General features: G+C 40.6%; 2 protein-coding genes across 35 annotated transcripts in view; one reads left to right on the plus strand and one right to left on the minus strand.

Moving 5' to 3' along the window:
- The window catches only part of Trpm3 (transient receptor potential cation channel subfamily M member 3), an 819880-nt gene that overhangs the window by 302453 nt on the left and 490870 nt on the right, over positions 1–26557 (plus strand). For 8 of the 34 annotated variants that reach the window (XM_036207545.1, XM_036207573.1, XM_036207588.1 and 5 more), the window contains exon 1: positions 10373–10961. The exons of 17 other annotated variants lie outside the window; for them this stretch is intronic. In XM_036207545.1, coding sequence (XP_036063438.1) covers positions 10785–10961 — 177 coding nt within the window. In that variant the 5' untranslated portion in view covers positions 10373–10784. Of the gene's footprint in view, positions 1–10372; positions 10962–26557 lie in introns of those variants that run through there. 9 more of the 34 variants (XM_036207780.1, XM_036207787.1, XM_036207803.1 and 6 more) reach the window with 2 other exon arrangements.
- LOC118587511 (NHP2-like protein 1) overlaps positions 17170–26557 on the minus strand; it is a 152691-nt gene continuing 143303 nt past the window's right edge. Inside the window, exon 2 of the mRNA XM_036193540.1 lies at positions 17170–17751. Within this exon, the coding sequence (XP_036049433.1) occupies positions 17272–17751 (480 nt within the window). The 3' untranslated portion in view covers positions 17170–17271. The remainder of the gene's footprint in view (positions 17752–26557) is intronic.

Genomic DNA, 26557 nt, shown 5'->3' on the forward strand with positions numbered 1-26557 from the left:
TCCCTCTCTCAGCAGCTGTTGATTTACTACAGCTCTTCATGTAGGCATGGGACCTTGTAAAATGCCCCTGTTCACTTTGTCGTATCAACTGGTGTTGTCATTATTCAGGTCTAGTTTAAGAAACTACATTGTTGAGGTGTCATGGTGCAACTTCCTTGTCATGTTTAGAACAGTGTCTGGCAAGGTGTCCTGGTCCTCTGGCTCTTACATTCTTTCTGCCTCCTCTTCCAATAATTCCTAAACCTTAATGTAAGTGTTTCATGTCTATCTATTATTTAACAAAATAACTATTATACAAGGTTCTCCCTAAAACATTATCCTTTTTATATTATAATGCCTTATAAAAATCAAGTAAGCAAAGGCTGTGGAGCCCCCAGCTGGATCAGGCCCTCTGGATAAGTGAGACAATTGAATAGCTTGAACTGCTTGGGAGGCATCCAGGCTTTGGGACCAGGACCTATCCTTAGTGCATGAGTTGGCTGTTTGGAACCTTGGGCTTACACAGGGACACATGCTCAGCCTGGAAGGAGGGGACTAGACCTGCCTGTACTGAATCCACCAGGTTGAAATGAATCCCCAGGGGAGTCTTGGCCCTGGAGGACATGGGAATGGAGGGGAGGGGCTGGGGTAAAGGTGAGGGGTGGGTGCGGGAGGGGGGAGGACAGGGGAACCCATGGCTGATGTGTAAAATTAAAACACAAATATGATTTTAAAAAATCAAGTAAGCTTGAATAATCATCATAATTGTGTGTAGACATCTTTGAATTTTATTAGTTGTGACAAACATACAGTTTTGGCCCAAGTGCATCATTGTGTGAATGAAACCACCTGTTGCTGTTCTAAGCATCTAGAATGTAATACCTCACTAGATATCTGAAACTATTTCAGTTATCTTAAAAGTACATTTTTTAGAAATTCATAATTAAACCTCACAAAATATATAAAAACCATGGCTCTGAAACTTGCAGGATGAACTTGTGTACATATTTAGCTTTTTTTTTTTTTTTAATTTAAGCATTGGTTTCCTCATCTAGAAAATGTAGGTGGAAATAAAAAGTGCACAGTAATAAGAAATAAACAATTTTATATGTGTAGGAAAAACTGAACCTGCCATATGAACCCTGTAGGAACATCACTTTCCATTTAATAAGTATCATGTTGGAAAAGAGCTAATAAATAAATATTGGACATGTCAAATGAATATGAACAGCCTTTGTCTCACTGTGGAGTGTAGATGAATTTCTAAATGATCTTGTTAAATGAAAAAAACAAAAACAAAAAACCACAGAGCTAGATACAGGGGTGAAAGCCTTAGAGAGATCAAGAAAATAGTGAAAGCCACAGCAAACCTCACCTCATCAACTTGGCAGCTTCCAAATGCGAGTCACTTCTTGCTCTCTCTGTCCAGCTGTATCACTTCCTCTTCCTGCCCAGCTCTGTCACTTCCTGTCTGTCTGTACCCAGACCTCCATGGTTAACTAGTGTTGGAATTTAAGACTTGTGCCACCACACCTGGCTCTGTTTCCAGTGTGGCCTTGAACTCTCAGAGATCCAGACAGATTCCTGCCCGCCAAGTGATAAGATTAAAGGTGATAAAGATAAAAAAAATGTGATAATATTGCATGATTTTGGTGTTTGCTTATAATGGCTGTTCCTATCCCTCTGACATCCAGGCAATCTTTATTTATTAAAGCACAAATAAAATATCACCACAGTGGAGGTCCATCTCCTGGAGCTACAATGTGTGTAGAAGAGTCAATAGTGAAAACAAAAGGCAAAGCCACTGAATGACTTGTGGCCCAGCTGCTGCTGGCCAGCCTCCGGTGTCAGGGCAAATCCTCAAGCATTGCTTTGTCTCTGTTCAGGTTCAACAGCTCAAATGCTGGTTTCTTTATGGAGACTCAGAAGAACTTGACTTAGGCTTACACCCCTCTTCTTTCTAATTGCCATCAGTATCTTGTAATAGGTAAAAGTATAGATTATAGAATCAGGTCCACCTTGCATCACATGATCTGAAGAAATAATAACTTAGGAGACTGTTCTTTCCTTCAAAAATATTGAGATAATGCTGCAAACTTCCCGAATGTGGTAAGAAGCATAGGATCTTCTCTTGGTACATCACACATTTTATAGTTAGTACTCAACAAGTTTTCAACCACTTTGGCATTACAGCATTTAAAGATTATGACTTATAAAATTATGTTAATTGTCAGGTAATTTAACAGGGTTTCAAATCCAGTTTACCCTGACTTCAAAATTCATGCAGTTTGCATTGATTTTAATTTCCTTCACAAGAAGAAAAAAAATAAAGCCCCAAACTACAAAACTGGCCAATCGACTAAAATCATCTAATCTCTGGGCTTCTGTGAATAAGACTCATAGTTGTTGAAAATAAGATAACAGAATAAATACAGTGTCATGTTTTCTGGAAGAATGACAAAAATAAATAGCAAGTACAATACATACAATTTTCATTAGCTTTCATCATGAAAAGCCTCTACCAAGCAGTGCCACCACTTTGAAGACTTTCCAGATCACACAGTATGTCTCAGTTTCCCAGGTGAGCAGACCTTATGTTCTAATGTAGTGCTGGCCATCAGCATCAGAGCTGAAGAGGTACAAGACACATTTGTGTTGCCGGGATAAGCTCCCAGCTTGGTTTGGTGAGAGTTGGAGGACTTTGTAAAGTTTGAACTTGAACGTGGGCGTGAGTATCCTCTCGTTAATACCTTTCTTAAGCTGCACTATTAGCAATGAATTTTTCTGTGATTCTCATCAACTGATACAATTTCTTCAAGCAGGAATTGGAGATGGACTGCTTAAGTCTCCCTACCCCACATGAGTTCATTACCATCATGGTAAGGTTGTTGAATTTCATAACAAATTTGTCTAAGCTATTCTACTCACAGAGGTGTAACTGTTTGTACACACTTGTGTTGCACATATCTAAGCTAAGAATAAAGAGTTGCAGTAACAAATACCATCACAAATATGTGTGATGGAAACTGTGACTATGAAGTAGTTAAAAACGAATATCTCAAATTCTTATATTTTTAACAAGGCTCCATGGACTCATTAAAATTTTAAAATCATTGCAGAAAATCATCCCCAATGTGAATGGAAGTAATAGAATTTCAAAGCCAAATGAGGATGTATTTTAGCTCCTGGCCTTTGAAATTTGCTGTACACTTTATGTGTATGAGTATAATTTTTAAACAATATTTTATTAGTTATTTGAGAATTTCATATAAGGTGTTTTGATATTATTTACCTCCTTCTTGTAGCTCTTCATAGATCAACTCTGCTTCCCTACCCACTCAATTTTGTGTCTTCATTTTTTAATCCATCAAGTCCAATATGCTGCCCAAATATTCTTGGTTGTGTGACCTTTTATTAGATTATGATGAACTTAACCAAAGTCTTACTGTTAGAGAAGACTGACTCATCTTCTCCTAGCAACTACCAGTTGCCAATAGCTCCTCTGCTGGGGGTAGGACTTGATGCCTAGCTCCCCTCTCCATGCTGGGATTTGGGTATGCACAGGTCTTGTCATGCTGTCACAGCTGCTGTGAGGTCATATGTGCAGCAGCCCTAGATTTTAGAGACAATGCTTCCATGTAGTAAGTCATCATCCACTGCCTCACTCCATTGTACTCTTTCCACCTACTCTTCTACAGTGATTATGGAGCCTTGGGAGAAGGGGGTGTGACATAGATGTTCCTTTTAGCATGTGTGGTTTTTATTTTCAGTGAGATACAAGCTGTTTACATACTTTTTAATTTCCCAAAGTAACACATATTTGCATATTAGTTTCACATTTTATTCATAAATGCATGGCTGCCTTTCGTTGCAGAGAGGGAATCTGTCATGAAAGTCAAGTGTGTATCTTTATCCTCTGGTTCTCTGAAGTAGCTCTTCCTACATGAATAAGAGAGAGGGAGAGGTGACAATGTTTTAAATTTTATTTGTTTTAAAATATTTTTTTCATTTGATTCTTCTTTGGCATGCATTGTGATCACTCATCTACCTGCCCCATTTATGATCTAAATGTAATTTCCTCCTGTGGTGTTAACTTTGCTTCCTTAGAGTGGTAGCAATGGGATAGGCATCACCCATGACTTCAACTAGGCTAATCACAAACTGCTGATATTTTTGAGCCTTGGAAACAGGTGGGGTCCTCTTCTGTGGCCTCTGCACCTACTCTTTTAATGTTGGTATCATTATTATCCTCAGTTTGCAGATAAGACACAAAAGTGCCATAAGATTAAGTAACATTCCCAAACCACCTTATTAACGGTAAAGCTGGGTTATAAGTCAAGAATATTGGGCACCCAGTCCTTGATCTTACCACTGGAATAAAGTACCAGCAGAGCCACTGAAGGTGGTAACTCATATTAATAATGTAAATAACAATTACAGTCATATTTGGTTTTCATTATATTAGTGTTGTGATAATTGCTTCTATTTTCCCCCAAGATATGAATGTGGACAGTATAGTGGCCCCTGTTTTTACAGTGAGAAACTAAGGCTTTGACAGAAATTTAGTTGCTTCAGGTCTATGTAGTGATTAAAAAGCAGAAGAATTTGAGTCTAACTTCAAAGCTATCAGATAGAGATATATAAAGCCTGCTTTCCTACTCTCAGTGTGGAATTCCCATCAGTCCACTATAACCTACCTTCCTTACAAGCCAGGTCCAAATTTTTAAAAGGAGGAATCTACACTTACCAATTCAGTTTGGTTCTCTCTGTCTCTATCTGTCTGTCTTTTACTCCCTCCCTTCCTCCCTCCCTCCCTTCCTCCCTCCTTTTCTTCCTCTCCCTCCTATATCTACCCCCTCTCTTTCTGTACGTGTACAAGAGATAGAACAACAGTTTTATGTGTGTGGAGTTGCTGTTCCTTAAAGTCAACATTTCATAGTCTTACTGATGAAAATTTCAGAAGAGGCTAAATTATTAGTGAATTTCCTTCAAGCTCCCTAAAAGATCTTTGTGAGAAGCATTTTAGAGGATTTCAGAGAATTAAAACACTACTGTATTTGAAACACCCCTGTAACACAACGTTGAATTCAGCCCCTGAGGAGGATGCTCTACTAAGAACTGCATGCCATGGCATGAAGAGGTACTGAAGAAAAGGAGGACCTCACAGGTCAGTTTGAGGGCAGTCCAGAAAGGCATTGGGGAAACTGGTCTTAGACAGACAACTTGACTTAAAAAGTCACACTGAGGTACTTTTCACCACAGCTGTAGGAAGAACTTCCTGTCAGTTGAAGCTGCCCGACCTTGAAATGCTCTGCCTCAAAACCTCACCTGCTCCATGTGACTGGAGGCATTTTTGCAGAGGATGGGGCAGGCAGGGAAAGCAACCTGGTGCTAGAGAAAAGATAATCATTCTCATTCTGAGATATTTTTGTTTTTATATGAAACAAATGCTGCTTAGGCTAGTTAAAAAATGAGTGATTCATTTTAATATAGTTTAATCTATTTCAGAATCTATTATCCATAAAGGAACCCCAAAGGGGAAAATACTTTAACAAGAAAAAAATCATTTAATCTATTTGAAGAACAACATATTTAGAAATAATAAATAACAGTATTCTAGATCAGTGGGGTCTATAGTGAAATTCCATATTTTAAAGGATATTATAGAAACATCAGAGAAGTCCTAAAATTTTTATAGCTCTGAGAACAGTAAAAAAGAAAAGAAATATTTTTTAAAAACATGGTTTTTCAGACATAAAATATAAATTACTATAATGTTCACAACAAAAATGCTCTTTTGACAAAAGTATTGAGCTGGCAGGACAGCAGAAAGCTATGAGTTGAGGGCTGGAGAAATGGCTCAGCAGCTAACAGTGCTTTCTTGCAACTCTTCCAGAGGACCAAAATTCAGTTCCCAGCACCCATGAAGCTCACAACCAACAGCTCCAGGGGCTCTACGATTGTCTTATGGCATCTATGGGCACACACACACATACACACACACACACACACACACACACACACACACACACACACACACCTTTAAAAAAGAAAAGAGGCAACTATGGGTTGAGGCCAGTCATAAACGAGATGTTAAGACTTCCAAAGAACTTTGAAGTGGGAGAAGATACTTACAGAGTTACCACTGTCTGGTTTTAGTACTTCTCCTGAATGCCAGAATAGTATCAGCCCTATGCAGACCATATGCAAAAATAAGCTCCTCCAATACACACCCAATTAATGTCCAAATGTCCAAAGAATTCAATGGCATAATAGCAAAATATACAAACTTACTTTGGAACATTTTGTGTCTGGATGTTTGTCTTCTTACTTTGCTATTTCTATGAAGACACACCATGACCGAGGCTACTTATAGAAGAGTTTATTGTCTTCCAGCCTCCCACTAACATTGCCTCTTAAGCCCTGCTTACATCACTCATATAATTTCTTTCCTAGTCCCAAGTCCCAAAGTCTTCCACATTCCTCCAAAAACCAGCATGAGCAGGCCAGTTACTCCTTGGCACCAACGATTTCTGTCTTACTCACTTTTCTGTGACTGTGAAGAAACACCATGGGAACTTATACAAGAAGACTTCATTGGGGCTTATAATCTCAAATGGTTAGTCCATGGCTAGCATGGCAGACAGGCATGGCATTAGAGCAGTAGCTAGGAGCTTACATCTTGTCCACAAGCAGGAGGCAGAAAGAGAGAGCTAAGGAGAAGTGACATAGGCTTTTGAAACCTCAAAGTTCACCCCAGTGACATACTTCTTCCAGTAGGGACACAACTCCTTATCTTTCCCAAACAGTTCAACCAAATGGGAGCCAAGTCTTCAAATGTGTGAGTGTATGGAGGTCATTCTCATTCACGCCACTGCAGTATGTGTGCTGGTTAGTTTTTGTCAATGTAACACAAACTAGGGGCACCTGGGAAGAGGGAACCTCAGCTGGGGAATAGCCTCCATCACATTGGCCTGTGGGCATGTCTGTAAGTCATTTTCTTGATTAAGGATCCCCTGCTCACTGTATGCAGTGCTACCCTGAGAAGATGGTTTGGAATTATATAAGAAAGCAGGTTGACTAAACCATGGAGAGCAAGCCAATAAGCAGAGTTCCCCTGTGGTCCCTGCTGCAGGTCCTGACTCCTGAATTCCTACCTTGGCTGCACTGAATGAAGAACTATAACCCATAAACCAAATAAATTCTTTCCTTCCCAACTTGCTTTTGGCCATGGTGCTTTTCAATAGAAATCAAACTAGTAGGTGTGGTTTGTGTAAAACACTTGATGAGAAGGGTTTGGACATTCTGATCTACATGGTCATTATGCATTCCCTTGTTTCTTAAGTTTTCAAATTAGCCCCTCTATATTAGAAGACTGGGTATGATCCAATGTTCTACCAAAGTGTCTTGACCTTCCCAAAGAGGAACATGGTCTTGAAGGACAAAATGTAGACTAGCTATAGTTATGACCTAGTAACTGCCCTGAGACTGAACTAAAAGATGATCAATGGGAAAGGAGCTTTCATAGCATAAAAGAAAATGGGAAATATGTTGAAAGACACACTTTAGAATGCAAACAAATTACACTTGCTACTTTTAGAAATATTAAAAGAGAATCTGATCATTTAGATTTGTAAATGCTCACAGTCATAACATTTAAAATGAGCATTTTAGCTGGGTGGTGATGGTACATGCCTTTAATACCAGCACTTGGGATGCAGAGCCAGGTGTATCTTTGTGAATTCAAGGCCAGCCTGGTCTACAGAGCAATATCCAGGACAGGTACCAAAACTACACAGAGAAACCCTGTCTCAAAAACACCAACTGTCTCAAAAAAAAAAAAAAAAATGAGCATTTTAGATGTATGAGACATTAACTGCCTCGGCCAAGCTTCCTCTTCTCTGATTTTCCTCTTAGGGTCCTGTCTCAAAACATGGGGGGACCCATTCTATGTGAAAAATACTGTTTATTCTAAATGAGAAGGAGGGTCCTGAAAACCACCCTTTAACTATTTGACAGCAAGCAATCTTGGCACGAATGATTCCAATGAGGGGAAGATGCCCCCTTAAACCACTCATTCTTTTGATCTTCATCTCCTTTGCTGTGTAGCCTCTAAATCTACTCCCGGAAGGTTTTGTGTTCATCCTTCTAATTACCACTGGAGAGGATGTGACATCTCCCGCTTCTCATTACACATAACCCCTCACTAGGTTTCTGACCAAAGTTAGTCTTAAAAATTAAAAGAGCTAAGAGGATCAGAAGTATGCTTTCGTTTCTGTGTTCATAACACTTTGGGACAGTGAGGGGCAAGGGTGGGCAACTGTAATGGCCTTGCCTTTCCCTGGAGCTGACTTCTCTCAACTGCAAAGAAACCACTTAAGGGCCTTTAGTAGGCAAGAAATGCTGGCTCCTGCCCGGCCCACTAAAGGCGATGTTTTGCAATCTGATAACTAGCATTCTGTAAGAAAAGGCTGAGGAAAGTTCCACTGACTTTTCAGTCCTTTGCTTTCTTCTTTACCTCTTTTATTAAACTCTTCACAACTCATAGAAAGCACCCAGGTTTAATTCGTCTTGCTTGGTTTCATTACCTGGTATTGCAAACATATGCACAAAGTATCTGTAATGAAAAATGCCAGTGGGTCCCTAATGTAGAATAGGGCCGTGCTGCTTAGAAGAAGGATTGTGGTAGTAGGGACTTGGGAGATGCCAAGCCCTGGATTCAGAGCTCTGCTGCCACTAGCTCATTGGGTTTCACAAGAACCCTGGGTATGTAGCTGTATGATTGCCTCCATTTCAGAGATAAAAGACTCCAGTACACTGAAGAGATGAGGAAATTGCCCAAGGCCAGGGTCAGGATTTCATTGTCAACACTGAAGTCTGACTTTAGAATTGAGGAGGTTAAGCAAACCTCAGTGCCATGCCACAGCAGTGTGTGAGGGACATATTGAGCCCTTATTCCATCTTTTATTGCAATTCTTGAATCAGACTAAAGAACAGAAAACTAAAATAAAGGTTTTATTGTTGTTGTCATCTCAAATTATGAAAGAAACAGAACAAAAATGTGCATTGTTGAAGCTCAGTAAAATGACTCTAATCCAGGCTAATTTCTTTATTTGCTTAATCTGTGAAATAGGGATATGAAAGCATCTGCTCTAGAAGGCTGCCATTGGTGAGAGTTTACGTGATGTAAAATGTCCAACACCATGCCTGATATGGACACATCCTAGCTTGGTAGCACTTTAAACAGCCTTTGCCCCATTGTGGAAAAGGAAGGTGACAGAAAATGAGCCGTGTGTGAGTTCTGTTAAATGGATACTGCTTTAATAGAAATTAATCTGATGCATGGGTTTTTATATTCCAGTCAGTGGTTCTGCAACACTCCTCATCTCTGACTCTGGGGCACTTTAGGAAACGGTGCAATAGTGCAGGTGTCAGGTGCTTATTATGTTCTTTGTTCTTGGTCTTAAAACGCAGCCTTGTATCACGATCACATCTGCTCTAACCCCTCTGGATTTTGTCCCTGAGGGGGTGGGGGTTCTACCCATTTAATTAAAAATGGAAAATCTCTACAGTCACTGGGAGGGAAATAAGGTGGGAAGTTTTAAATAGCCTAGCAACACTTGAAGGGTAAGGGTGTCATGTGGGAATCTCCTGGGCAGAGTCCTTGGTCAGTACTACCACTGAAATTTAATGCCTGGAGGGAAGCGGGTAGTCCAGGTGAGGGGTGTGACATGATCGCCCCTCCCAGGCCCCCTGAGCTCCCCATTCTCTAAGTGAAATTGGCCAGTGTCTTCTTTTAAATAGAAAAGTTCTCTTGTATTCTGTTTCACCATGGGAGCTTTACAAATTATATAGCCCAATGCAGCTACACTCTTTCTTAAAGCTTCCTTTGAAAATTACCGTGAAGCGGGGAAATACGCACTCGAGGAAACCATCTTTTGTGGACAGTGCTCTACATGGCACTTTAAGGGTTAAACTTCATTGCAAAAGAAGGTTTGTCTTGTGGGAATATCCCCCAGTTTAGAAACTACTATTGCTAAAAAGGTAAACCACAAATGCGTTCTTCCGCACAGCTTTCTACGACAGGAATAACTCCTTGTTCCCAGCGTGTGTATGTGCGAGTTTGACTCAGCCTCTACCCATCTATCATCTATATGGTGCTTATATCAGGGTGAAGACTGTCAGTCACGTTAATAAAAGACCCCAGAACACAGCAGGGATCTCTTTTTACTATAGATCTATTTTACGATAGCTCTCAATTTATTATGTCACACAAATCAAAAAGGAAGCATTTATCTTATCATTCAGAGGCATCCCTTCTCCCTCCCAATGTCCTAGCCCCTCCCCCTGCACCAGTTTCCAGCCCCTCAAAGATGCTTTGTGCAAGAAAGTACAAGTTCTCCTTCTGGCTTCATTTTTGTTTCTTTTTTCTCTCCTCCTGGCTCCCCCTCAAAACAAGAGAGCAAAGCAAATGGCCCGGGTTCCCCCCCAACGCCTGACCTGCGTTTGCTGGGAGGAGAGCGGGAGAGGGAGCGCGCATTCTGGAGCATGCTGCTCTGACTCCGACCACAGGCTGTTTTGTGCAGGCTGTCCCTCTCCTTCGAAATCAAGCATCCCCTCCCCGAAGCAGCAGGCAGTGTGCCTCCATTCGGCCACATTTGGTATGCATGAGCACGGCTGCAGAGAGAGGGGAGGTGGCTTTCTTAAGAAGGTTCAGGGGCTCAGGAAACGCCACTTGACTAGATTCCCAAGTTCCAGGAAGCCTCTGCCCTAATGGAATTTGCAGGTGTGGAGATGACCATGGGATGCCAGGGCCGTGGGGGGCCGTTTATTTTCTAGGCATTGCCCAGATTTGCAGTCTCTTGTCTTCCTGGTGGAATTTGGAAGGGGTCATGAATCAGACTGATGCTTCTCGACCCCTAAATTGGACCATCCGGAAGCTATGCCACGCAGCCTTTCTCCCATCTGTCAGACTTCTCAAGGTACTGTAACTTGCTGCTTTGAATGGCTCTTACTATGTTTTCCAGGTCTAAACGCCCAACTTCGCACTTGGGCTGGGACGCCAGTTTTGGGGCGTGTGAATGCATGCAGTTCTGGCTGTGTTACCCATGGCTGGAGAGAGTTCCCAACACCCCTACCCCACCCCCCCCCCCCCCCCACCCCGCCTGGAGGCCGGCCTGAGCTACACTAAGGAATTAGATATGGTCTCAGGAATGGGGGGCTACCTGTGTGCACCCCCACCTTTCTTAACCATTGGTCTGCCAAACAATTAATTTCCTTCTTTGGGAGGATGAGAATAATAGTGGGCATGAAATCTCTCCCTCTTCTGCATTTGGCTCGAGAGCTCATTTTCTTTCCCTGGGGAAGCCCTTCGACCCACTTTCCCTTGAATGGAACCTGAGAGAACAAAGGATTCTCCTCCTTATTTTAAAGGCTCCCTGACTAGGTGGTCAGTCAGGTATAGACAAAGAAAGAATGACCCTTATCACATAGTGACTTTTTAAAGGTATGATGATTTCTATCTCTTGGTTTTTGGACTGGAGTCAGTGTGAGAAAGTCTTGTTTCGAATACATTGAAGGAAGCTTCTCCAGCTCCCAGTTACACAAAAGATTCCTACTACACCTGAGCTGCAGTTGCTAGTTGTGTCCACAGTGTTCCTGTTTCTGGAAGCAAATGTATTGAAGACACCAGAAAAGTCCTCACAAGTCCTCTGGAATCTACCTTCATCACCTGCCTGCCAGGGAAGGACACAAAGTGTGAAGGCGCAGAAGAAAAGTATTGCTTAGAAAGAAAACCAGCTAACCCTTTGGGGTGGGGTGGGGCGTGCATAGCTGTATGTTTCATAGTAAAGTTTGTCAGATAAGGCAAATACTTAATTCTCCTTTTCCTGTTATATATATATATGATCTTTTAATTTCATTACTAGTGAGCATACAGGGAGTTTGCTATAATGGAGGAAGGGACGGATCAGCCCTGAATAAATCACTCTGACTTTTTTTCAAGGTGGTATTCCTGTTAGGTTTGATGTGGACAGATAATTCTAAAGAGCTAAGTGGTGCCTCGTTGACAAATATGACCCATTGTCTTAGTTTCCCTGACCCTATAAAACACAAACTGGTATTAACTTTCACAAAGTGTGCCCCCAAGTGTCCTTCAAACCTCATCTTATGGTTGTCATGGCAATGACTTGCTTCCCAAGGAATATTTGGAAGGAAGAGTATTTGGGGGCATAGGAAGTGGGAGAGATTTCTACACTTATGCATGCTTTTGCTGTATTAGGGCAACTTGTGTAATAGGGCATGAAAAAGAATGAGGGCCAGAGAACTAACAAATGGATGTGAATTTCCCTCCAGATTTAGTAGTCAATCAAGACCAGGAAAAAGAATGTTTTGGCAAATTAACTCTGACTGAGAAAGTGAAGTTCTGTGGTCCCGTGTGCAATAAGAACTACCTTTTCAGTTAATGCCAATCACTGGCTTAAACCCAGTGATGCTTTTTAACTCGTCTTAACAGATATATGTATATATTATTAATGAATACTCAATGTATTATTCATTAGTGTTCATTTTAAAAATAGAAACTGTTATTAATAAACTCATCACAAAGCCAGGAGAGAAGTTTATATTTGAGATAGATTACTTATTTTTAGAAGAACTCTGCCATCTTTTAAAATTGAATCCACACACACACATGCACACTCTAGCCAGGAGACTAATGTTTGCATTTTCATCCACCCCACCCTCCCATTTATCCCGTTTATTAATGTGGTGCTTGACAACACTTCATCTAATAAAGGGCATTAGTGAGCTTCCTTTCACTGATTGCAGCATCTGAAGGAGGGGATGCATTTTATTAGATGACTTTCTTTTTAAATGACATCTGTGCATTTGAGAGTATAGCCACCCCACAAGACTTCAGATAGTAAGCACATTTCAAAGTCTTACAAGGAAAATAAAATGAAGCCAAATCCTTCCTGCAACATTGAGGCAGAATATCAACTTCTTTTGGAAGGCAGCTGTGCTTACCACTGGACCTTCCAGCTGCTTTTAAATATGAGCAAATGTATCATCCATATGAACATAACGGGGTGGGTTTTCCCTTCTGGGTTCTTGTTGCTCCATTTCTGCTATGTATTCATCCACTGTTTTTATCTTCTGTGTAAAAATTGGAAAACTCGTGAGTAATAATTTGCATCTTTGGTAAATGTTCTTCTTGTCTCAGGCTAAACATTAAATATTCAGTAATGGTTTTTCTTGCAGTCCTTTGCATATTTTCTACTCTCTGTCATCCTTTTGCCTCATACTCCACCTGCACCCCCCACACCATCATGTTAATTTGATGGAAGGGCTTTCTGAACATTCAGAGTTATTGACACCCTTAACGAACAAAGCCAATTCTTCCATTCAACAGGTAATTTTTGTTCCTCTTTCCACTGCCCTGATGTGCTTTGCCCTCTCTGATGCCCTGAGAGTTGTCTGTAAATGCGTTGTGGGACATGATGGCCTGATAATTTAAATGCAGATCACTCACCAATTCTGACAGCCTGGGTTCAAGCTGATTTCTCTTCTCATTCTTTCCCATGAACGCATATGGAGTGTTCATTTGTTTGTTTGTTTGTTTGTTTGTTTGTTTGTTGGCTAACTTACTTCAGTACCATATGGATAGTCAGAAATGGCTTCATGTATAATTTCTGTTTAATTCCTCATGTCCTGGTAGAAATGAGGTGCTAAGGAATCAGGGGGAGAAGACAGACCTGACACATGAATTAAACCCAGCAAGTCTTGGAATGCATTTATCATTCCTCCTGAAAACAATTCATTGTTTGTTCTGTCCACCCCAAAGCAATTTTTGAACATGCCAACTGACTCTCACTCTGCATTTGGAGCTGCATTTGGAAATAGCACTTGGAAATGAATGTCTGGACAGGCACAGGGTGATGATAGCCAAAAGACAGAGCCTGCTTTGAAATGGATGCCTTTTCAGATGGGACCCTTTCCAGGCGACTTCTCCTCTGCTGTGGCTTGCTTCATTCTTACGTGGTTCAAGACTTCATCCTACCATTAATCTCATACAAAAAAAGTGAATTTGGTTTCAGTGACAGAATGTTCTTAGCATATTCCATATTCATTGTCATGTCTGTCTCTGCCATTGTTTTATTTAGGAGATTTTATTTTGGTAACTTGTGTTGAGTTTGAAGATTATTTTTAGGGCAAAAAGTTTTCTTAGAAGTGAAGTCTTGGCAGACTTTTTGAAGGGAAGACTTCTGGGAAATGGGTTGCATTGGAGTGAAAGGAAGAGCTATGTAAGATGCTTTGCAGAAACACATTTATGTCAATTTGTTAATCAAGAGCACCTGATCAGTATGACTCTAAAGACGTTTCATACTTTATATTGAACAATGCTATGATTTGACTGAGCAATGTCAACAATAGGATAAAGGGAGGGATCCATGGTGAAGAGCACTTGCTGCTATTCTAGAGGGCCAGAGTTTGGTTCCTAATACTCTTGTTGGGAGACATACAACTACCTCCAACTCCAGACCCTGGGGATCCAATGCCTTCTTTTAGCATCTATGAGCATCCATAGATAACACACACACACACACACACACACACACACACACACACGATAAATATCTCTCTGTCTCTCTCTGTCTGTCTCTCTGTCTGTCTCTCTGTCTCTCTCTGCCTCTGTCTGTCTCTGTCTGTCTCTCTGTCTCTCTCTCTCTCTTGCTTTTTGAGAGACTTTACCTGTCTTGGAATTCACTATGTCACCCAGGCTGGCCTCAAAATCACAGAGATCTATCTACCTGCCTCAGCCTCCCTCCCAAGTGATGAGATAAAAGACATGCACCATCACATCTGACTTAAATCTTTTAAACATATATATTAAATTATATTTGGGAAAGGTAAGTCTAACCACTGTGTCCAATTTCCATTGTCTTTCTAATCAGCTGTGACCTTGAGGCTACATAGTCTCCTTGTAACATGGAGTTCTTTTTAAAATGAAGGATTTCAGGCTTGAATAGATCCCATGGTGACTCCCTGTGGTGAGACCTGCATGCTTCCTGGGAATGGAAGAATGCACTATATCTGGGCTGAAAGGGCTGGATAGTCTAGTGGAAAACAGAAATGAAATAATAGTGAGATCCAAAGGACAGAGGGTCTTGTCTACTTAGAAAATGCTTTTGACCATTATCCCAAAACAGATGGGTGTAGTGAATATTTGTAGTGAGGTGACTACCAGATTCAGTATTGTATACTGACTCTGACTGTAGGACCTAGACCTGATGAGGCGTGATTGGTGAGATTAGAGAAAGATGAATGGTGAGATTAGAGATCTGGAAAATTTCTAAGAACCTGGGTAAAAGCAAAGTAACAATAGTAAATTAAATGGGAGCTTGTTGTACTGAATATTTGTGTCTTTGGGAAAATCTAGAATAATCTTTGAGTTTCCATCTTTGGTATCTGATTTGATGGAAGTCCCCAGGACCTAAGAACAAAGGTCCCAAAAGAAAGAAAAAGAGAACTACTTTGTGATCCTCTTGGTGAGCTAGAAAGATGCAGCATTACCTGCTCACTCTGATTAGTCAGGACAGAAGTCAACAATGTGCTTCTCTGTCTCACTCATTTCATTTACTGTGGGTTCCATTGAAGCCTTCACAGCAGAGAACTTTAAAGTAAATTATACACATTTCTAGTGGCATCATGTCTACATTATTAAGTACAATGTGATGTCACCAATCTTATTGATGACTATGTATCATTTCACTAATTAATGCCCCCTCCTTGCAGCCCAGGGCTTCAGTTAATACTGTTCTATTTTTCTCTCCTTCCTGACTGTTATATATTAGAATTAATTAATGTTACCTGGGTAGCTAAAGGGAATTACCTGGAAGAGCGGCGATTCTGCTACAAGATAAGTGCTGAAGTTTTATGCTCTGCATTTCCCTATAAAGTCATCCCAGTCCATAATACTGCTCCTGAAGCAAAGCAAAATCTTAACTGAACAAAGAGATTCGCTGTGGACTTTACAGTTGGTGGTGGTCCTTCCAGAAAAGAACAGCTCCTTAGTGCTATCAAGTTCTCAGCAAACAGTTATGTTCATTTCAACCTGTGCTTTTATTTGTATGTTTTTTAAAGGAGATCTCACTCTACCACTGGCCTCAAACATGGGACAATCATCCTACCTTAACCTTTGACATGTTAGGATTACAGGCAAGAGCCACCACACCCAATTTTTAATTCATATTTTAAGTTGGTGACTTCCAAAAGTCTTCCAATCTCAAATAATATTCAATTTTTTTTTTTTTTTTTGTATGAGAGGTAGAATAAGAAGCAAGCCCCAGGTTTTTGCTCAGTAAGGTCAGGTTACAACTGAACCATAGTAGTGGTCAGCAGTTAACTTCCAGCCAGCAATGAAACACACCCCTATTCATTCTTTCGAAACACGATGCAAACTATGAAGAGTGAGCTGAGGGAGCAAGACCTCTAAGAGCCTTAAAGATGGCAAATATGGGGAATAACTGTCTTCAGGCAAAGAAGGTGTGATGTTGAGCAGATTTTTAATGCTACACATAAAGAAACCTTTGAATTTCTGTTTCATAAAATATCAGCCTCCAATTCCTTTCGGAGAAACGTGGGAGAGAAGTGGTGAAAGGAAGGAGAATGTGGTCAGACAGGAAGCTCCGGGGCCGTCTGATGCGCCTCAGAGGGCAGCCTCTTCTCATTCTGCACCCTATGCCACCTGACTTGGCTCTTTGTGAAACGTTCCCAGACAGCCTGAGGAGAATTTCTGAGGCTGGAAGAAACCTTCTTGTTGCTCCGGAAAGTTCTGTCTCCTTTATTGTGGGTAGAAGAATGGAAATGTGTGGTCATGGGGATGAGAGAGGAAATGGTTGGGATGTCCAAGTCCAGGGTCACCTCACTCAGGGAAGCATGGGGTGAGAGCAATGCTCCTGCCAAGCTCTGTCTCTGCCTTTTGTGGTGACTTCCTGCCTCTGCAGTGTGGCTTCCAGGCCTACCCTCTCCTGGCTATTGGTGTAACCTCAGCTGGCCCCAAAACTCCAGACGGCTAGATTACATCCCTCCTTTCCATCATCTGGTATGAATAAGTCTTTTAATCCTAAATATCCAACAAATGAATCAATGGTGAAAGACCCATGAAATATTAACACTATTTTTTGTAGTACAGTATTTATAACAGAAACTGGCTGAAAATACCACATGCTAACAGACAATATGATATACAAGTGGGGTGGGAGCAGACAGGAAAGGGCAGAGGCCACAGGCCTACACCAGGAGCCTTTCAATAGACTGCTGGATGGACTGGATCTGCTGCTTTAGCTGGGAGCCTTCTTTGATGGTAACCGAACAGGCGATGACTGGTCTGGAGACCCCACAGGCCCGTCCTAGGGCCTGCTTGGAGCACACGAATACATAGGGGACATTCTTGTCTTCACACAGCAGGGGGAGGTGCAGGATGATCTCCAAGGGTTCAGCATCTGCTGCCATCACAATGAACTCAGAGATGCCCCTGTTGAGGGTTTTGGTGGCTTCATTGGCTCCTTTCCGAAGCTGCTTGTAGTTACATGACTGCTGAATGAGGTCCAGCAGCTTCTTGGTGAGGTGGGCATCTGCCAGGGGGTAGGCCTTCGGATTCACATCAGCCTCCGTCGTGGCTGCGATGCGCTGGCCTCGCCGCGCCTCGACAACAGCCCACCTCAGGCCAAAACGCGGAGCAGAAAGAGCGTGAAATATTAACACTATTAACTAGTATCTGGTGAGCCACTCAGAAGAGCAGGCTATCCAGCTTCATCTCAGAGTTATTCATTCAGTGACCAGGCAAAGTTCCAGAATTTGCAGTTTACCCAGGTCTGGGTCCAGGGATCTGCAATTTCACCCTCTCTCTCAGTGAGCCTGTGGCCTGCAGCTCTTTTAAACATGGACCCTACGTTGAGGGAAGTGTAACTGAGAGAAACTTACTTCAGTGGCCTGTCTTGTGCTGACATCTGGGCTGAACAGATTTTGTGTTAGTCAACAGTGGAAGCAAAGGGTTGGAAGTAAACAGTTCACAGGCTTTCAAAATGTAATCATGAAATATCATGTACAGAGAGAAATAAATTGAGTTCAGCTGCCCTGCTTTGGGTTGTAGATAATGCAGCATTGAAATCTGAAGAGATGTTTGTCCTTGCTACTTTAATTTTCTGCTTATTTATATGATCATTTTTCTGTCTTTTCTTTCATATGGTTGAGTCATATGATCACTGTTTACACTTTCTGTCTTCTTGAATTTATCTGAGATATGGTTATGAGCAGAGCTCTCAAAGATGATATTAGTAATTAAGATTCCGTTATATCCCCATAGGATTTGAGGACTGTGATGCACATTCTATGTGACCCTTAGATTGAAATTGTATTTGTAGCATCCCAGAAGAGCAACCATAACTGATGCCCATGGTGCAAGAGGCTCCAGGGTCCTACCAAACCCACATAACAGTCACCAAACCATCCAGTGATTCTGGACAGGCATGGAGCAGAAGAGAACACTCTTGTGCTTCTGTTAGAAAAAGCATATTCAGATTTAAAATTAAATCCAAACATGGACTTTTAAGTGACGCCTTGTATTAAGTATTTTATATATAGGAGAGTGGAGCTAAACAAAACTGCCTTTTTCCTGAGCATATGATTTGACTCTGGTCATTCAAAGAGACCTTTAAGTTTTATAACACATAAAGTTTGTGTTTAAGTGCATTTGGGAATTCTACTCTTACTGTTGGCTCTGCTGTACTTCATTTTCAGATGCATATACCTAGTTTGGGGACTGTATTGATCTATTGTATTTCTTTTCTACTAAATAAATATATTTCAAAATTGAATTTTAAGATTTTAAGACTGTTGATACTTTGTCTATAAATAGATACTGGATTAGTTAAAGCAGTAAGAAAGGAAAGAAAGGGGGAGGGGAAAGGCAGGGAAGACAAGAGGAAGCAGGGAAGGAAGAGGAAATGGCAGGGAGAGAGGGCAAGAGGGAGGAAGAGACTATTCATTCAATACAATGAGCTCTTGAAGGGGGTATTTCTCAATGAGGTCCAAGAGTGTCTGTCATAGATGCAGTTCTGAATATTCCACCCAGATTACAATGCTGGGAAGACCTTGAGAATCTGCATTTCACTAGCAATTTTATGCATAATAAAATTTGGAACTCTTCCCTTTCAAAGTATGACATGTCAACGAAGAGACATTGGCTCATTAAATTATGCCTCTGGCAGGACTGCACCTCAGCATCCGATTTTATCATTAAAACATGAGTGCTTACCATCTTTCTATTATATCTATGTAGGTTCATCCTTCATCCACATCTTGTAATTTCTTGTGTTCACAGAGCGCTGAAGGACGATTACACCTGTTTCTTAAGGGATCATGCAGAAAACCTAATTTGCATGCTGAGAGGGGAGGTATAATCCATTAGTGGCATCCAGGGTTAGAAAGGATGCCAGCACTTCATTCTACTTCTTCTTTGCTTAAGATGCTATATGCCTTCATGGTGGATAACAGAGAAACCTGAAGGGAAGGATTCCAGCTCTGGTTTTTGCCTATTTCCGTGGTCCTTGCTGAACTAGACAAGCTCCTCTAGAGCCTTCTTCACCATGGGTTTCCTTCTGCTACAGCCACTCATTAACCAGCTCACCCCACCTAGAAAGCAAAGGTTGACTCGGCCTTTTCTGCCTCGCTTTGTTTTATGCTTACATAATCTGACAATTAGTCCTGGCAGGATTTTCTCCTACCTGTCTCCAATCTGCCACCTTCTGTCTAGTCCTGCTTCCCAAATTTGGCCTCTCAGTTTCTTAGGCCCAAAATACTATAACTGTGTCCAGTCTTGTCCACCTGAAATGGTTCCTTCCCTCACCCCCCAGAATGGTCCACCTGAAAATGTGAGAGAGCTGAGGCCAGGCTGTGTCTGATATTCTTTGATAGCTCTCCAGGTCCTACTGTAGGATACAATCTAAACTTCTTGACCCAGTCAGTAAGGTCTCCCATGATCTGGCCTCTTCTACTTTTCTTACTTCATATGTTGCTCTAACTGCAGAGTTCCTTACAGCTGCTCTTTGTGCACAAGTGATTTTCATACCTGGAAAATCTGACTTCTCCTCGCCAACTTCTGTCCATTCTTAAATACTCAACTCAGCTGAGCGGAATGAGTTCAGAAAACCATTCCCTGGCTCTCCAAAGAGGCAAGATGGGACTTTCCTTTGCATGTTTATAAAATGAATCACTGTTCCTTCTCTCCACCCAACCCCAGAATCAAAGTTCTTCTTGAATCAGGAATCCCATTTCATTCAGTTTGGTACAGGGACACTGAGTAGAGAACCTGGGGCATAGGAGGTGTGAAATGAGCTGTGCTTGCAGAGGTAATGGAGGAAATGAAGTCATGTGCTAGACTGAGGCATATGATGTTGCTACTTAGAAAGTGAAATGGAGTTACAGTACCTTGGTATTTTGGATAAGTAAGGAATATTTTGAACTTGGGGTTATTTACTTTATGTGTGCCCCATAAAGATGAAAGAATTAAATCAATAGCTAGTCCAGTACTTAGTAAAAGCAGTGCAAAATGACTGTGAAATTGAGAAGACACTAAGTAGTTCAGACAAAGTGTCTATTTAAATAATATATTTACTGAAAGAAAAATAAGAAATGAAATTACCTCATTTATTGATTGTGTTAGAGTGAATGTATTCCTTCATTTAGTAAGCTAATAGAACTTATTTCCTTTAATAATGTTCTTGGCTAGGTTACATTGTGAACTAACGAAAGTAATAATAGAAGAAGGACACTGTCAATCCTGATGTGACCTCTCCTGATTTACCTTTAACCGTGTGTCTGGCAAGTTTCTAGAGATAACAACATAGGTATTGTCCTATTGAAATATTTTAGTATTTAAATGTATACATATTTGGGATTTACTTTTCTGATTGCATTGGGCTGTTTTACCACATGAGTTATATATCAATGTCAAGTGGAAATCTTAATTTATCAGATTCTAATAAAGAAAAAATAGATGAAAATAATGACCTCGTGGAAGAGATTAAAATTCTTAGGAAATAATCCTACTGTTGTTGGCTAAAGTCAATAGCACATGTGGCTGTCTTCTCACTGGATGATAATGTTGCAAAGAGTAAGCTGTCAGATAAGTATATCCTCTACAGTCGCTTGAATGATGGCGGGTTCACGTGGGCTCTGGCAGCTGCACTTGCAGAAGTGTTGAATGCTTTGAGCACTTCCTTACAACCTCAGTACTGCTGATGTCCTGAGCTTTCAGGCCTGTGTTCTGTAAGACTTGTAGCAGTGCCTTTGGCTTTCCATACACTGTCTATACAAAGCTGGGCCCTACTGTGCCAATTAAAACCGTCTCCATACATTGACAAATCAAATTTGAAGTGAAACATCATCCCAAGGTGACAAAAGCTTCTCCACAAGTGGCTTTTGAAGACAAGAATTTTAAGTCTTGGTTAAGTCATTTGATTTTTCTAGACTCTTGAGAGATATTTCCTAGAGTTGGGAAGGGGATGCTCTAACTTTGGATGTACTTTCCTGCTTTACAGAAGTCTGGAATTCAGCTCATGTTGGGAGAATGAACTGGTCAAGTACTATTCACTAAATATAGAAAGACTAAAATTATTTTCTCACCTTACTGTCAATCACCCCTTGTAAAGAAAAGTGAATGTGACCACCATCTGTGAAAGAAAGCATTCCATAATGTTGCTTTGTAAATGAAAAACAGAACGTATGTGTCAGATTGATGAATCAAGTGAAATATTTAAATTGTATCACTGTTTTGTTCTATAATGACATCTACTTAGAACTGTCAAAGAAAATGCAACACAAAGTTCATTCCAATGACTTCACAAGGCATTCTACTTCAATAAGATTTTTTTTTTAACTTGGTATTAGCTCATGTGGGCAAGGATATGGGTTTAATCAGAGTGTTACATGGAAGGCTATCTAATTTCATTTAAAGATTGCTATAACTAGAGCTAAGTTTTGGTCATTAACTTCAGTGTGATTCAATGGGCATCAAACTGAATTAGAGGAGTCAATTAAAGAGCTGGAGCGTGGTTGTCAAGAACAGTCTCACCTTTGGTGTCTCGGTTTTCTTGGATGCAATGAGAGAAGCCTGGGTTAGATCAGGGCCAGTGAATTGTTTTCTATAAAAAGCCGGATCGTCAATATTTTAGGCTTTGTGGGTCAGGTAGTAACTGTTGAAACTGCTTTATAGGCAATCAACTCTGTATTGTGGCAAGCAACTCTCTTACACTGTGGCCCAGTATCAGCTATAAGGTGGATCCTAACAAATGAGTGGAGTTCTGTCCCAGTAAAACATTCATGAGCACAGAAATTTAAATTTCATATAATCTCAAGTGTTATCCAATATCACTCTTATTGACATTATTTATAAGCATTTTAAATGCAAAATTGAAGCATGTTTAGCTACCAGTTGTAGACAGAGAGTAAATGGGATATATCTGCAGACCACAGCTTGTCATTCTTGACATAAGGTCACTTCCTGCACTAATATTTTTAATTGGATGTTTCCTTTTAATTTAATATTTTTCATAAATATATTTTGATCATTTTTCTCTCTTCCTGCAACTCTTTCCAGATCTTCTCACCTTCCTACCCAACCTCATGTTCTGTCTTTCAAATGAAATCAAAATTTTAAAAAAGCTAAAGTGAAACAACTCCTACCACCATCTCCCACCCCCTCCACACATAGCCCTGAAGTCTGTTTTGTGTTGGCCACCTACTGGGCATGGGACCTACCCTGGAGTGTGGGTTTATATCCAGTGACATTCCAGTGGAGAAAGCCGATTTTCCCTTTTCCAAGGGGTATCAATTGCAAAACAGCTTCTTGGCTATGGTGGGACTTTGTGTCTACTTCCCCTTTACAGAGGGACCCATGGCTGGACAATGTGCAGAAATGAATATGAGGCAGAGGGGATCTATACAGAAGTGGAATTGGAAAGATGGTAAAAATGCAGAAGTGATGGGTGACTCCAAGGAAACAGTGCCTTCCCTTCTATACACAACAGGACTGGTGCACATATGAACTCACACAGACTGTGACAACATGCACAAAGACCTGCATAGGTTCAAGCCAAACAAAATCCTGCTCTAATGTGTTTTAATTACAGAAGCATGATAGGAATATCATAGCATTCCCTCATTCTTAAAGAAGCTGAGAGGAGTCCATTTGTCCACCGTCATGGTTATATGCTTATTGGGATCAGTAGGTTGTGGAATAACTGTCTCATGATGGACAAAATACTTGTTCTTTCTGCTTAAAATATATACCCTCAGTTCTTCCATAGATGTCATTATTCAGAGGTTATATTGAAATGTCCAAGGATTGAAGGTGAAATATTAATAATTCAACATTTTAAAAGTCCTTTTCAGCTTACAGAATATTTTGCTATGTAGATAATGAAATGTACTTCACACCACATTGGGCATAGTGTTGTGAACAAGTATAGTAGGTCCAGTCACTTCCCTTTTTAGTTGAAAATGTAATGGGTTAGATAAGTTAAGCTCATGTTAGTAAGCTTTTTGACTCTCTGTGCTTTTCTAGATCTTACTTATATCCCCTCTCACTCCCTCCTCTATCTAAAGTCTAGCTAGCATGTAAGAGTTTTCTCATGAACCTATAATGGAAACACAGAAAACATTTAGGTACTTTTAAAAGCATGTTCTCAAAAGGATCATGGGCAAGATACAAATTATATCTTCCATTGTAGCATGAATCTTAAAAGGTCTTATTAATAAAACAAATATATTTATCAAACACATTCCATTGTTATAAATCAAAGTGATTGGTTGAATAATTATTAAATTAATACATTAGTGTTAATATAGACTGTAATCAGTATTCAGTAAACATAAATTATTCCTTTCAACCTAATAAAGTAGAAATGGTGCAATGTGAATGGAAAAAAATTGAAGATGTCTTTTGGATAATTTGCACTTGAGAAATCCATGTTATTTGTGTGCAACTGGTTTTAACTTTTAGTCTCTGAGTATTGTGTTATTGTTCTCCAGAGAAACCTAACAATATGGTGAGCACATATATGTTTATATGTATGTCTGCATGTATATGTATTTGTCTATAAGAGCACATGAGTGAGAGAAAGATCACCTCATTTTAAAATATTGGATCCTTTGCTCTCAGAGGCTGGCCAGTCTGAAACCTTTAGGGTTTCAGGTTTGGAGAAGCCAGCAAGCTGGAGACTCAAGAGAGGCCAAATTAAATTTGCTGTGGAACCAGGAAGAGCTGATGCTGCAGAAGAAGCCTGAAGAGATCATCTTCCTTGCTTGGAAGAGGCTGGGCCCCCTTTTACACATGGCCCTCACTCCACATGGAGCTTAGTATGTCTTACTCAAAGCCTCATGATTTTAGACCACATCTAAAAGCACTCTCAGAGAAATACCTGGAATATTTGACCAAATCCAAATACTTAGACACCCTGGTCCAGACAGGATGACACATATTAACCATCATAAAGGTCACTGCTAATTACTCATGCTAATGTAAATAAAATTTTTCTCCAAAATTAAGCTTTAACATACCCAGTAACTAGAAAGGAAATACTGCCTAACATTGGAAGTCTGTAAACTTCTTTGTTAGGGGCCCCATAGGTTCCCATTCCCGCTTTGCCTGGTCCATCTCTATACTTTTCTTTGGAACCTAATTTTTTTTCTCTTCCTCTCCAAACCACTAACATTTGCTAGGGCACCACATTCTACATGATCTAAGAATCTGATCCTTGCATCTGGCTACTCGATGACTCCTCTGGAGAAGTCTCACTGTGATCTTCCAGTTGACCAAAATTTACCATCCCAAATTTGTATTCTTGAAGAAATATAAAGCACAATAGCAACATTGTTTATAAGTTACATAATAGTCAAGTGAATATAAATATGATTTTATGACATTTTGACTAATATTGACCAAATTTGACCAAATTATCATGTATGAAGTTGTTCAGTATATAATAATTATTTTAATCAGAATTGAACTGTTTTCACTGACATTGTTCTGAAGACCCAAAGTTCATACAAATTTAATATTCAGTGTGTGTATTGTTTTTGCTTTCACAATTAAGTAATTCACACATCAATACAAAAATATATAAAGCTGGCTTGGCTCCCCATCCCTTTTTGTATTCTTTCCACACTGTTTTCTATAATAATCGCCTGTGTTGTGTAAGAAATTGTGCTTATATTAGAAGTTCTGAGATGAAAAGCACTAATCCTTTGATCAAGAATAGCTAATGATGGCATTAGGGAGACAGAGAAGGACATTAAGGACAGTATGTTTCTGTATTGGGGAGTTCAGATGCAGACACCAAACACAGCCAAGAAAGGTAGGCAGGCTTTTTTAGGGAAGGCAACAGCTGGTGGAAAATGACAGATGTGGGAAGATGAGGTAGAAAGGACACTGCAGGTAAATAGAGTGCCATGAAATGTAGAACGACAGGGAGCATTGCCCAGGACAGTGTACCTGCCTAGAGAGACTTTCAGAGGGGAGCATGCATGTAAAGGCTGAGGACCATGTAGCAGGGAGGGAGCCACAGGAAGCTGAGGACTGCTTCTGAGGAGGGTGTGGGGCTTGCCTTAGCTGGGCTGTACAGCTCGTACTCACTCAGCAGACTGCTTCGTTTAGGCTGCTCAGTTGAAGTGCAATGCTACCACCTCCTCACCCTCTGCCTCAAAGCTTTGTAGATAGCGCCGCTTACCCCAGCTGTGCAAATGCAGGGGCGAACCCAAATTCATTAGTCATTTAATGTGGGAACTGTTCAGCAGCAGCAGGGATGCTCTTGAGACAGTTACACTGTGGGAGGGAGGCTTCACTGATCTTTCCTTTTTCTTTTCTTTTCCTTTTGTTTTTAATTTTTATTTTTGTGCCCCTGGCAAGCTCATTTTCCAGATCCAAACGACTTTGCCAAACTGCTTCATGAAGAAGCATCTCTCATTGTATATAAGCATTCTAAAGTTCCTTGTCCAGGATGATAAGGACCTTCAGAGAATTATAATAAACAAGCATTGTGGCAAGAATACCTTTCTTTTGCTCTGGAAATCTCTAAAATGTAAGGCAAAGGGGAGAATAGGCATGCTCAGATTTTGTCAGTAAACAAGAAGGAAGGTATGCCCTTACATGGATCACTGGTCAACAACCAGGTGTACTCCGTATCTTGGGGTTCTTGAGTTCTGAACTGATTCTCTGGAGTGGACAACCTCCAGTAGCCTCTGAATGCCTCCAACAGGTAACCTAGTCAAGGGGATACTGGAGCATCATGAGGAAAACTTTCCTGACACAAGATATAACTTATATTGAGCATTATGTATGAATTTTTACAATAACCTCCATAATTTTTAGAGCTACAGTCACTATGTGACCACTCTTGCCAAAGCACATTAATTTGCAATGTGCCCTTCCCAGTTAAGATTGCCTTTACCATCAATGCTGTGGGTCTAGGGTATCCAGTGCTAGAATTCTAACATTCTTGTGTGTGGCAGTGTGCAT

Source organism: Onychomys torridus, chromosome 1 (assembly GCF_903995425.1).
Source record: "Onychomys torridus chromosome 1, mOncTor1.1, whole genome shotgun sequence".
In the NCBI taxonomy this organism is placed as follows: domain Eukaryota; kingdom Metazoa; phylum Chordata; class Mammalia; order Rodentia; family Cricetidae; genus Onychomys; species Onychomys torridus.